Source organism: Pholis gunnellus, assembly GCF_910591455.1.
Source record: "Pholis gunnellus genome assembly, chromosome: 20".
Classification (NCBI taxonomy): Eukaryota; Metazoa; Chordata; class Actinopteri; order Perciformes; family Pholidae; genus Pholis; species Pholis gunnellus.
The window spans coordinates 378,812-391,496 of NC_136547.1; the positions used below are offsets into that span (position 1 = coordinate 378,812).

General features: G+C 38.4%; 2 protein-coding genes across 2 annotated transcripts in view; one reads left to right on the forward strand and one right to left on the reverse strand.

The window, feature by feature from the left end:
• The window catches only part of pde1ca (phosphodiesterase 1C, calmodulin-dependent a), a gene marked incomplete at both ends in the record, with an annotated part of 35,171 nt that extends 31,571 nt beyond the window's left edge, over positions 1 to 3,600 (forward strand). Inside the window, one exon of the mRNA XM_079181106.1 lies at positions 3,440 to 3,600. Within this exon, the coding sequence (XP_079037232.1) occupies positions 3,440 to 3,600 (161 nt within the window). The remainder of the gene's footprint in view (positions 1 to 3,439) is intronic.
• A 3,307-nt stretch (positions 3,601 to 6,907) lies between these two features.
• Positions 6,908 to 12,106, reverse strand: ppp1r17 (protein phosphatase 1 regulatory subunit 17). The gene is made up of 4 exons (XM_079181256.1): positions 12,095 to 12,106; positions 11,537 to 11,627; positions 7,465 to 7,614; positions 6,908 to 7,043 (listed from the first exon to the last, which is right to left on the reverse strand). The coding sequence occupies exons 2-4, from the start codon at positions 11,604 to 11,606 to the stop codon at positions 6,973 to 6,975; spliced, it is 291 nt and encodes a 96-aa protein (XP_079037382.1). The 5' UTR covers positions 11,607 to 11,627; positions 12,095 to 12,106; the 3' UTR covers positions 6,908 to 6,972.
• Positions 12,107 to 12,685: the final 579 nt, after the last annotated feature.

The following is a 12,685-nucleotide window of genomic DNA, read 5'->3' on the forward strand; positions in this document are numbered from 1 at the left end:
ACAGTATAAAAGTAACTAAGTACATACAACTTAGTTGTACTGTAGTACTGTGCTCAAGTACGCTTAAAATGTTACTCAACCATTTTCCCTTTACTATTTTTCAGTGGCGAATACTGATGCTGGTACTCTTTACAAATATAGTTACTTTTACAGAAGTCAGATTTTGAATATTTACATTTTGATTTTATTGTAATATGCACAACAACTACAGGGACTGTTGGCAATAAAGAATCACAGGCTCCTTCCAACAATGTTTATTAAATATGTATAAAGAGAAAGTGCGAGAATCTAATCGGAAAATAGAGAAAGTGTTTAAATATATGTTTCAAATATAAAACACACCAAATATAAAATTATGTGTATATATATGTATATATATAACATACAGTAATTGTGGTGGACAGGTGCAGTATTTGCAAAATAAAGAAACTGATTTATGAAAATACAAAGGCTTACTGGCATGGGTAGCAAGTCTGGACAGGTTAAGTGAGGGTCCACAGGAAACGGATAGAGCGGAGGAAAAGGTGCTGGCAGACAGACAGACAGGTACAGGTTCCAGGTCAGCGCATCGGAGGCTCAAAAGCAATGGCATCAAGTAACAAAGAAACAATCCAACAGGGAATGCATGGAAAAGCACTGGTTTGATTCTGCAGGAAGGAAAGTGGAAACAGGTGAGCAGGTGGGTGGGGAAGGTCACGTGACTGGGACTGGAGGGGAAGGGGTTGCTGCGGGACAGAAGACAGACAGTGGAAAAGCCTGGGCCATCTGGTGCACAAGTAGACAATGAATGGGTATTGGGGGAAAAAAATGGAAATAAAGCAAACCAGTAACTCACCAGGACTGCTAAACAAAATAATATAACATCATAGGTGACCCGATGAACAGTCAAAATATAATCCGTCTCTAATGCTCCTTGGTTGCATTTACATGGCTTTAAAAAAACTAAAAGACAATGGCTATGTGAACCATCCAAGATGTCTCGTGTTTGGTGCATAATGCTGACTTTGTAGATTTTGTTGATTTTTAGAGAGTTGCACAAGTTGCAAGAAGTTCTCACAAGTTCTCACATACATGCACACACAGACACACAGCTCAACGACTACAATGTAGGATTCAAGGATCATTTATTGTCATTATGCAACACAGTGTTGAACAATGAAATGTAGTTGTAGTCAATTTGCAACAAAACAAAACCAAAACAGTAGTACATTCCTGTAGTACATGTTTTTAAATTGCATCATAAGGAATGTAAACCGCATATTACAACCGCAACCACATCATATGGCCTACATCAGGAAAACATTGTCCATCAACTTTGACTGTTTGAGCACCGAGCATCATGATGTGAACACAGAGTCCTTCCTCTGGTCCACCAGAGTCCTGCTCTCTGTCCTGATGTCCTCCCATAAAGTGCAGTTTGATGCTGATGAACGATGGATCCAGGTCTCTGTGAAGATGTGGGCTCAACAGTCACTGACCTCCCGTTGCTGGGTTCGCCTAAAGTCTAATTTCAACCATCCTATTTTCCTGCGACCGAACATTAAACAGCCAGCAGCAGTGGAGTAGCCTCAGTTCCAGCTGGGTTAGCTTAGCCTCCATCTCGGCTCTTCTCCCTCTCCTCTCTGGAGCAGTTTGGTGGCGTTTGGTCCAGCAGGTTTGGCTGGGTTGTCGGCTGTGATTGTCTCAAAGTTTGCTGCCATTAATGCAGTCCCCACGCTCTTCCTTTTCCGATGTTGATGAATGTATTCTGTCAGCTGGTTCTGTCCTGGGAGTGGAACTGGAGTCTGGAAATGCCTCTCATCCCCTGCACGTCCCGCTGAAGGTGCTCTGACGTGACTTCAGTAGACTGAGACCACCGAGGTGCTCCACAGAACGCCACAGGAAGTCTTTTCTACCTGTGGCCATCAAACTATATAACTTCTCCCCTTCTGCAGGAAGGACAGCTCAATCATTAGACACTTACAACAATAATAACCACATCATGTGCAATATTACTGCTTTCAACATCATGCATAATTTCATTTCAATTTAATGTGCAATGTTTTTATTTTACTATGTGCAATATATTTTCATACTTCTTTTCAATATCACTGACAATTTCACTCTCAAGTCATTCTCCATATGACTTTTCTATTTTAGTCTCTATTATGCACTATGAAGTATTACTTAACTTACTTTAAAATTACTTACTAAAATTGCATACCCATACTAAAAAGAGTGTATTTCTCTAACTACAAGGTCTATTTGAATAATGTTGATGTTATAATAAAGGTAACACTTTTTAGATGTGTTCAGATGTGTAAGTATCAGTGTATATGTTACTGGTTAAGAGTAAATGAAGATGGCACACAGCTCAAATCAAAAAGTTTCAGGTTCGCCTGAAATAAAAAGCACTGAAAGCATGATTATCTCTTTTGAATGATGCAGCTGAAAGTTTAATAAACCTCTCCCTGTTTCTGTCTGTGATCCATGGATCCATCCACGTCTAACTGCAGTTTCTCTGTGTGTATGGAGGCCTATCTCAGCAACCCATTGGTCGATTTCAGTCAATGAACCCTCCTTCGACGCGTCAGAGCCTATGGAATTTAGCTGGGTGCACGTGGGAGAGATTGACAGAATCGTTAGCAGGTCAGAATCAAAACCACGCCGTCCCTCGCGGAGTGTAAAATCCGTTACGCCGAAAGTCAAATCCCTTCCCCCAGCTCCCCTAAGTTAGATAGACCCCCCTTTCTTCAAGGAAACAGTTCAATGACAAACAGGATATACGTCAAACACATATTTGAATGGAAATAACTGGGAATTTATCCGTTCTCTTCACAAAATCAGCTCACGGTGAGAAGCATTTATGATTATTATTGATAAAGCGGTTTGTGGTTCTGGTGCTTGTTTGCTCATATTTCTGTAATGGTTTCACGGAGAGAAATTCTGAAGATATCTCTGGAATCTGTGTCGAATTCTCTTGCTTTCTGATATATTGATTGTCCGTGTTAGATTTTAGTTTTGTGTTCGTAGCTTTGTCCGGAGTGCGTAGCTCGCCGAGTCATGGTGAAAAATGCGTGATATTGTGGTAAATCTTCCAGTTGATTATATTAATTAGACCCAAATGGTCCTCGCTCTGTACCAAAAGTAGTTATTTTATTGTTCATCATCATTTTTTTTTTAATTCTGTTTTTTTCATTTTTTTATTCTGTTGTAATTTGTGATCAAACTCTGGCACAATAATTTCTTTCGGGATTAATAAAGTTCTATCTTATCTTATGTTTAAAACAAACAAACAACAAACTAAGACAAAAATCTAGCAAAATTCGTATAGCTACCGGCATGTAAACCGACAATGTGTAAACCGGATTCCAATGCCAATAAAGCTGATTCTGATGTAGATGCGCCACTGTTGCCATAGAATCTAACTTCAATTTTTTCAATTTTACTGTCTCTGCAGGCCCTCAACCTGACTGCACTCTGATCCAATACTGCAAAAGACCCAGCTACTCTGCCGGCTCCTACCGGATGGTCAGGTCAAAGGTCACTGAGATGCGGCCCATTGATGCCAGGGGGAAAGCTAGGAGACTGCAGCGCATCTCCCTGCGTCGCCGAAAGTGACCTCTTAGTATAAAGTCCTCACATCACATCAGCGTGATGTCACATCATAAGATACTATCACATATGTCTTTGTTGATATTTGACTATTGCAGCCTTGTATTCCACCTGATCTTCAGCTTCATTTCAATCATTTATCAGTAACTGTTGCTGCATTTTCTCTACCCTGTTTTGGTGATGTCTCTCCCCTTTATCACTGCCAACTCCTTATTTTTGTGGACCTACCACTTCTTTTAAATCACTTCTTGAACTATGACTTTTTGCAAAGTTTTGCATAATTTCTTAATTGTATTTTTGGTTTAATTATTTAAGTATCTATTGATGAAATGTTTAGGATTATACTGTATGATTCATTTGGCTATAGGCTTTCCCTTAGCTTCCACTGCTTTTACTATTCTGTATGATTCTCATTGTGTGTCTGCCTATTTTTCATATTTATTAACGCTGACAATCTCAAGGCACTGCTGAATTGTCTCTACAAATATTTTTACCGATCTCAAAGGATCTTGTCAATATAACTCATCACAATGTTACCAGCGAGACCTATAAAGAGTTGGCAGGTTTGTGTGCTTTTGTCTGTGGATTGAAGCGGTTAATTTTATAGTTTAAACATTGCAAATACTGAAGAATTCTAAATGTCTTTGCTGAATATAGAACCTATATCAGTCAACTGGTATATTTAAATTTCAGTTGATAATGTGTAGATTAACTAACCCTTAATGTTAATGTGTAGGTTAACTAACTTAACCCTGAACTCGGATTAAACGTTTCGGTTCCAGAACAGCTGATCAGTTTGTAATCTCTGAGTTAATTGAACCCTAGGCCTATTTTTAGCCCTGTGCTCTAAAATGTCCTACCCTTACGCAAAGGGGCTTATCTCGCTAACTACAAGGTCTATTTGAATAATTTAAATGGCAAAATAACACAAATAAATGTGAGCTTTATTAATATGTGTATATATCATTGTATATGTTACTGGTAAATGCTGAAACGAATGTTACACACAGCTCAAATTGAACATTTTCAGGTTCTTTTTTTGTTTTTTTTGCCTAAAAAGCACTTTTATTGATTTTAAATGATGCACAGGCAGGACTAAACTCTCCCAAATCATATCACAACATGTCAGCAGTCCTTTTAAAAAAAATTGGCTTTGATAGAGTGAAGTATGCCTGAGAAATCAATGCCGGTGTACAGGTCAGCTTTGGTCAGCCAACGTCAATTCTGATTTTGGAAGGCGCACATATCGCTGTCTTATTGTACTTTTAAATACTATATATCTATATATTTCACTTCTTTTATCACTAATAGTGTTCAATCTATCTAATACAGAAGTTTGGCATCATTTTGAGAGCCTGGGCTATATGAAAACTCTCAAAACTCTCCCAAATCATAGCACAATATGTAACAAATATATAACAGTCTTTCTGCAAAGTTTGACTTTGATAAAGTGAAGCAGAACAAAATTAGAGGTTTTAGTACAGAGAATTCAGACAAGGTCTCCAAAATGGTCATGTTGGCACAATGTGTGCCATTTGAATTTTCTCAATTACCAAACTATATATTTCACTTGTATATCACTAATGGTGTTCAATACATCCAAATACAGCAGTTTGGCTTCATTTTGAAGGTCAGAATGCTCTCTGCACCCTCTCTGTTGTGTCTCTCTGCAGACTGGAGTTTTTTCAGCTTTCATACCATCTCCCACTACACAGGCCAGTAGCAAAGCCATCCATTGGTCAATATGAGTGAATGACCCCTCCTTCGATGCATCAGAGCCTAGAGAATTGAGCTACAACCACGTGCAAAAGATTGTCAGCACTGTTAGCCATCGTGAAGTGTAAAATTCGATTCGCTAAAAGTAAAATCCTTACCCCTGGTTTGAACGGCCTCCTAATGTTTCGGAATGATTTGAGTGAGACACAGGATATACCGGAAACATATACCAGTGGGAATCCGCAGGGAAAAATGTTTTTCTTTGTGTAATCTTCAAAGGTGAGGAGCGTTTTGTTGATCTTAAGCGATAAAGTGATTCATGTTGTTGGTGTTCTTTGGTTCATATCTTGCTGATGATTTGTTTTAGCTGGATTTGTTTGATATTGTAGCCCAGGCTTTGTTGTTTAATCAGGTATATAACATCATTATATTCATTCCAGATAAGTGGATTGTTATACACGCTGTGTCTGAGCTCCAGGGGTTCAAACTGCTGGTTTGATTGTTTATGACAAAGTGGTTGTAGACACTTTATTCAAGGAAGTGAAGTTAACATTCAGGTGGACAATAAGCCACACAATGGTAAGAATTACACCTGATCAGAAGTGATTTTGTTTTACAGGGTTGATTTTCTCTTTAAATATTATGACTTTATTCTCATTAAATTGATACTTTATTCTTGTATTGTTCAAACTTTAAAAAAAAGTACAGAAAGTTTGAACATGAGCAGAGTTTCTTGCTGAAACAGAAGGAGAGAGAGAGCATTTCAATTCCAGGGATTTATAAATTAATTTAAATGAATGAATGTATCATTGATGTGAAAAGGTGCCACATGCACATTTAACCTTTTAACCCCTAGGCCTATTTTTAGTCCTTTAGAGGTTAAAGACACAAAAGAGGGGGAAAAGTAAATCATGCTTTTACTCTTCCCACCAAAGATAACATTAAATGAGAAAAGTTGATCTGCAGGAGATTCATAATATTAATTAAAAGCAATACAGAATGCCAGAGAGCCATATTGGATTATATTCTTTTATATTTTACAATTTGAATTGTCTCCTGGCACTTGAATTTACTGTTTTCCTTTACATAAATAAAGACTTTTCTGCTATAAATTGATGCATTCACCAGAAAGCAGGAAATAAAGTGTTTTCTGCTCAAATTTCTAACCACACTTCCCCTGCTCCTTATGTCTCTCCACCTGTGTTGAAACCAAACCTATGCCGTTGGTCAATTCAGTGTGACGAATTAGAAGGTCGGTGTTTTGATCCCTGGCCCCTCCAGTCTACATGTGTCCTTGGGCAAGGTACTGAACTTGAATGCTCCCAATGGCTATCAGTGTGTGAGTTAATTTATATTTTATCGCGTCAAATCATAACAGAAGTTATTTCAAGACACTTTTTACAGAGAGCAGGAGGCCCCTTGTATGGCAGCTTCTGCCACCTGTGTATGAATGTGTGTGAATGTGTGTGTGAATGTGTGTGTGAATGTGTGTGTGAATGCTGCCTTGTGATCTAAAGCACTGAGTGGCTGGTAAGAGTGGAAAAGCACCAGATAAATGCATTTACCATGTGTGTGTGTCCAGAGAAAATGAAATGTTTGGACAAAGCAATATTTAATGAGACTGTGAACATTCACTGACAAAATAAAAGTGAAATAAAAGCTTTAATCCTTCACATCTTTCTCCTCATCCTCTAAGTGGACCATCTGCTTCTCCGCGTTCAGCAATCTCATTCCTAAAGAGAGGGGGAACACAGGTGGTCAGCTTTAAACCAAGAAGCAGTTCATGCTGTGTATGTTGTTTGGTTGGAAAGGCGATATCTGAGGACAGCATAAAAGTTGTATAAAACTACAATATCCTACATTCTGAGTTTTATTTTCTTAGATCTGGCCACAAAGTGAATAGCAATCGGGTAAAGTGTGACAGGGCGAGACCCAGGAGCAAATCATCAGGTTAGTTCAACTGATTTGAGAAAGAAAACAAATATGAAGGGTAAATTGATCACAAATTAGGCGTAGCATTCTTAAATGCACATAGTGTGTTGATTTTGTGGGCCTTACAACATGAACATTTATACATCGAACTTCCAGTCCATCATTTAATAAAATCTCAATCAAGCCTTCAGCCTCACTGTGTTTGGTTGTGTCTGTGCTGACCTGGTATATGTGGAGGAGACTGGAGGATGGGCGTGTCTTTTCTGCGAGGTTTCTTCTTCTGGTCTGCCTCCTGATTCTCTGTGCAGAGAGCCTCCTTGTCCTCTTCATCATCCTTCATCTCTGACTTTCTGTCCACTAGGCCCTCCTCGTCTGTCACATAGTCAGACAAACGCTTACACTGTCAACCAACTTCACCATCCATAGAAGAGACAGACGTGTACAAAGAAAAGACCTTAAATATTCCTGTTCCATGTAGATGAAACATGATGCAAATATGTGGAAGCATTTATTTATACGTCTGTTTAGATGCTGTCTGATTCCCCTTGGCTGCCATTTCAGTTTTTTTAATCAAAAACACAGATGTGCTCTTATACTTTTTAGAAGGTCAGGCCTTTGCACACCAAGTTATTTTGGTCCAAAAAGTTGCATGGTTCAAAAATAACCTTACATTGTGTCAATCACTTATACTCCAAAAAGCATTCAAAATGTTCCCTTCCTTCTGGTTCAACGAGAGAGAGAGAAAAAAGAGAGAGACAGAGAGAGAGAGAGAGAGAGAGAGAGAGAGAGAGAACAAGGGCTACAACAACAGCTGGACATAGTAGAACCGTTCTGTTAGAACTGGGAGTAAACTGACAGTAAATATGAATATGAATATCATTGTTTTTTCAAAAACACCCCAGATGTCAGGAGAACAAATACCAGTTTACCATAACAAAGCATTGGAAACAGTATGAGTTATGGCTACCTCGGTACAACCATAACAGTATCAGGGAGTTCCAACACGGCTGTGAATGGACTTAAAGAAAAACCTTTAAAAACTCTAAATGCAATTAGAAAACATTTTATATATTTTAACTTTTAAATTCCTATTAAAATGTGTCTTAAAACATTTGATAGTGTCTTCCAGCCCATTGCTCTGATCAGAGTCAAACGAAACACTCAACTCAAACACAATCAAAAACTATTTAGAACATTGGAAAGAAGAAACTAAAAACCAAAATAGAGCAGAATGTTATCTGGAACTATAAAGAGATGAATTGTCAGAATATCAATTCAATTTAATTGTAGCTTTATGGCATGAACAAAGATACACATACCAAACACGTCATAGGTTATACTGATACAGCCCAATATAATACACTACAGCACACTGTAATTGTATACAGTTTAATATAGTTAACTCATATAGAGGCAGATACATATTTATCTGTCGCTTCACCGAGAAGAACTGACACTTTCTCCTCTGAGGAGGTTTCATATTTTCTTTGTTGTTTCCCCAAAGTGGACATCTCTTGTGAAGAGAGATCTCTTGTGTCTCTACCTCCCACATACCTGCTGGTCTCTGGGCAGTCATGTCTGTCTGTGTCTTCCTGTCTCTACTGCCAGTTGGTGGTCACTGAGCCTGGTCAGGATCAGTCTCCGTTTCTCTGACACAGTGCAGATATTCTGCGTTTAGAGTCACACAGCCATTTAGTCTATTTTGGCTTTTTGTTTAATTTGTCCAATGTTCTAAATATAGATCTTTGGACTGATTCATAATTTATTTTATTCTGTTGTGTTGTTCTGAATCAGTGCTGATGGGATCCTGGTTAGTTAGCTTCCCCATCAGCTGACTGAGGGGACTGTTTTAGATCTGTCCAAAATGTCATTGCCCGTTTCTGAATGTATAATTGTAATGGGAACCGTCACAGTTCTGCTCGGTAGGTGTTGTTTGGTGTAATTATTAGTTAAGTTGTGTCTCATATCGCCAGTTAGAATAGGATAATACAAACCATCAGATTCAGTGTGCAAGATTTCATGGCATAACAAGTGCTGAGCCGATGCAGAAGTGTCTTAAAGCTGCATTCTCTCTAATGTCCACCAGGCGGCGGCTCCTCTGGTTGTATAGAAGTCTATGAGAAAATGACTCTACTTCTCTCTTGATTTATTACCTCAGTAAACATTGTAAACATGAGTTTATGGTCTCAATCTCTAGTTTCAAGTCTTCTTCAATACAGCATGATGTTCATTTAGTAAATGATGGTCCATTTAGAGTCTAACAGACCATAAAGCAGGGGATGCTTTAGGGCGGGGGTCACTAATAGGCAGACCGCGGTCTGGATCTGGACCCAGACAATGTTTATCTGGACCCTGGACCTAAAACTGATAGGTAATTGAGAATTATTTTTATTTAGACGAAGCACTTCAATTTTAACCGACGCAGCTTTTCTAGCCTTTACGTCACTCGTTCAGCGGTCCAAGAAACACACCGACCAATTACATGCGTTGTAAATCTCATCACGTAATGCTGCTCAGCCAATCAAATATGTGTATTTTGATAAACTTTCCGGATCGAGTGCGATTCACACACACGGGAGAGACGGACGAGTGACTGAGTAGTCAGAGAAGTTATTTGACATGGTGTTCTCTAAAAAGAGAAATGTGGTCAGAGAGATCAGACTCTTACCGGTTAATTGTTCCCACGGGCAGTTTAAAACCAGGATGTCTCGTATGTTCAGAGACCGTGGCGATAATTAAAAGCGGTAATGTGAAGCGCCGCTACATGACAAAGCACAACTCTTTTTAGCAAACGTACCCACTAAACATGATCATAATCATCACACGTTAATTCACTGACCAACAATGATGTTAACAGAGAGGAAAAGAGCTGAAACAAGTGGTTTAATAACCACAGATAAAGTCCCTGAACACAGATTTCTCTTTTTAGAAGATGAGAATATAATATTGTGGCTTTTTAGATACAGGAGAACATTCCTGCCCTCTGCTATAAGACTCTATAATAAATCACCTCTCGCCAAATCATCCACAAGACTACAACACCGCTACACGGCTGTTGTTTGCTGTCGGTGATCCTTGCACTACTGTTTTTTTACCTGATTTAATACCATTCTATTTTATTGTATATACCGTGCATTTTTTAATTTTATTATTTTATTTCTTTAAATGTATTATATGCTGCTCTGTTATTTTTTATTGTATTGTATATATTGTGCATTTTCCTTACTTAATATTTGTACGTTTACTCTGTAACTTCGTTTGCTGCTGCTACAAACAAATTTCCCCCTGGGGATGAACAAGTATATATAAGTATATATCTATCTATCTATCTATCTTTTTTGGGTGACATCACTTGAACAAACTAAGTTTAAAGCTGCAGAACAATTCAGTCCAGTTCATTTTTCTAAAATGAAGTACTTTATTTTAAGAAGCATGTTTTTTAAAAAGCTTTCTGTGATGTGTTTTATTTTTTAATCCAGTACTTATTTTAATTGAAATGAGAGAACAACATTTATATATTATTAGAGTATGTATCTGTATGTATGTATTATAATTCATCCAGTTCAATTTGAAAAGAGATATTATTCATTGAACTTTCTTCATTTGATTTGACAGTTAGTTGTTGTCTACATACAGACATTAATACAGGTGTTGGTTAATTCAATATATATGGCACTAAATCTGAACAAGTTAGACATTATTGTGATGTTCCTGACCTTTGCGTGAGGAAATTCTCTCTAAATGGACCTTGGTGAATTTTAATTGAATACCAAGGACGGCCCTGCTCTAATGCTTTAATGTGTGCTTAATGTGATTGACAGGTCGCTGCTTCATCTCTACGTCACTCCAAAAATTGGAACTTTCAGTTTCACATGGTGTACAGTACAATGATAGGATCTTTTACAGTAAACTGATCCCTAGGGAGATTAAACTCAAAACAATCTGGGTATTGGGGCGACTGTGGTGAAGTGGATAGCAGGGCCGTCCTTCAATCACCCGGCTCAGGCTCTACTAGTCACATGTTGGTGTGTGCGAGACACTTAACCCCAAAATGTCTCCTGTAGCTGTGCCTACAGTGTAGAATTGTGATAGAATCTGAATTGTAAGTCGCTTTGGATAAAAGTGTCTGCTAAATGACTGTAATGTAATCTCTTTATTGAAAATTGGGGGAAAGAATTAATTTCCATTATTTGATTATTTATTTATTTTTTTTACTATTTAGCAGGTTTTCATTGTCTGTGTTTGAATTGAAACCTTGTATTAATAATATGTGAAAGAGACTTACTGATCTTACAGTGTTTGCTCTTCTGTGTCATCAGTCCATGTTCAGGCTCCAGGGTCGACCTCACACACCCTGTCGTCATCTCTGAGGCCCTCTGGGCTTTCTGCACAGATCACATAACACACACACACACACACAATCCATTATTCATTAGTGGACCCTATGACACCAACAAAGGATAAAGCACTTCAGGGCTGTGTGTGGGTGCTTTTAGACACAAGCTTTGATCTCAACACATTTAAACATCAGCACTCCACCACCTCCATCTCCACCTGTTATTGCTTTGTAAACCTTTAAAATGTCCAAATATAACACACGTTTTAACATTTTGTCAAGTTAGTAGAGGCAATCTTGTGCGATTTTTCAAATGGACAAGAATAACAGCAAACATGGTACACGCTGCAACCGTAGGAAACCAGAAGATTTCCAAAAAATGGTGTCAAATAAATAAGAGAAGCAAAGAAAAATGAAAGCAACGCATAGAAAGCTTGAGTTAAAAAGAAGAATCCAAATAAAATGAAGAGAAAAGAGAGCAGCCCTGACCAATAAAGAATCAAAGTGTGTTCTTACCTCAGGCTCAGCAGCGTCGCACAGACAGCCTGGAGCAGTGACTCTGGGTTATAAAGCTCGTAGGAGGAGCATCAGCCCCCCCCCCCCCCCCACCCACACACACACACACCCACACACTCACAATATGAATAGATGTCTAATACATTGTACTTCATTAAAAGACTGACATGGACAGACTGAGGTTATTCAAGGCTCAACATACAACTTTCTGTAGAACATACAACAAACTCATTGCTATTCTTTTGCTTTGGACGTGAGTCCCTTTTGAGTAGATAAGACAGGATATTATTTGATCTAACATATCTATTTCGGCCCTCAAAGCGTAAAGAAACTTAAAAAGAAAGCTTAATGCAGATAAAAGCTGGGATAGGCTTCCTAGGATACACTGAGCTCCTCTCTCCTCTTCTTCATCTCTGTCTGTATGAATTGATGTCCCATTAATGCTCATTACTAACTTTGCTTTGAGTCTTTGTGCTTTCTCGCCTCACAGGTTCCATGGATCGTGGTTTTATCTGGACCCTGGTCCTTCCTCCCACCATGGCCCTGCTGACACCTACTACTATTTTTATTATTAACATTATTAACCCTATT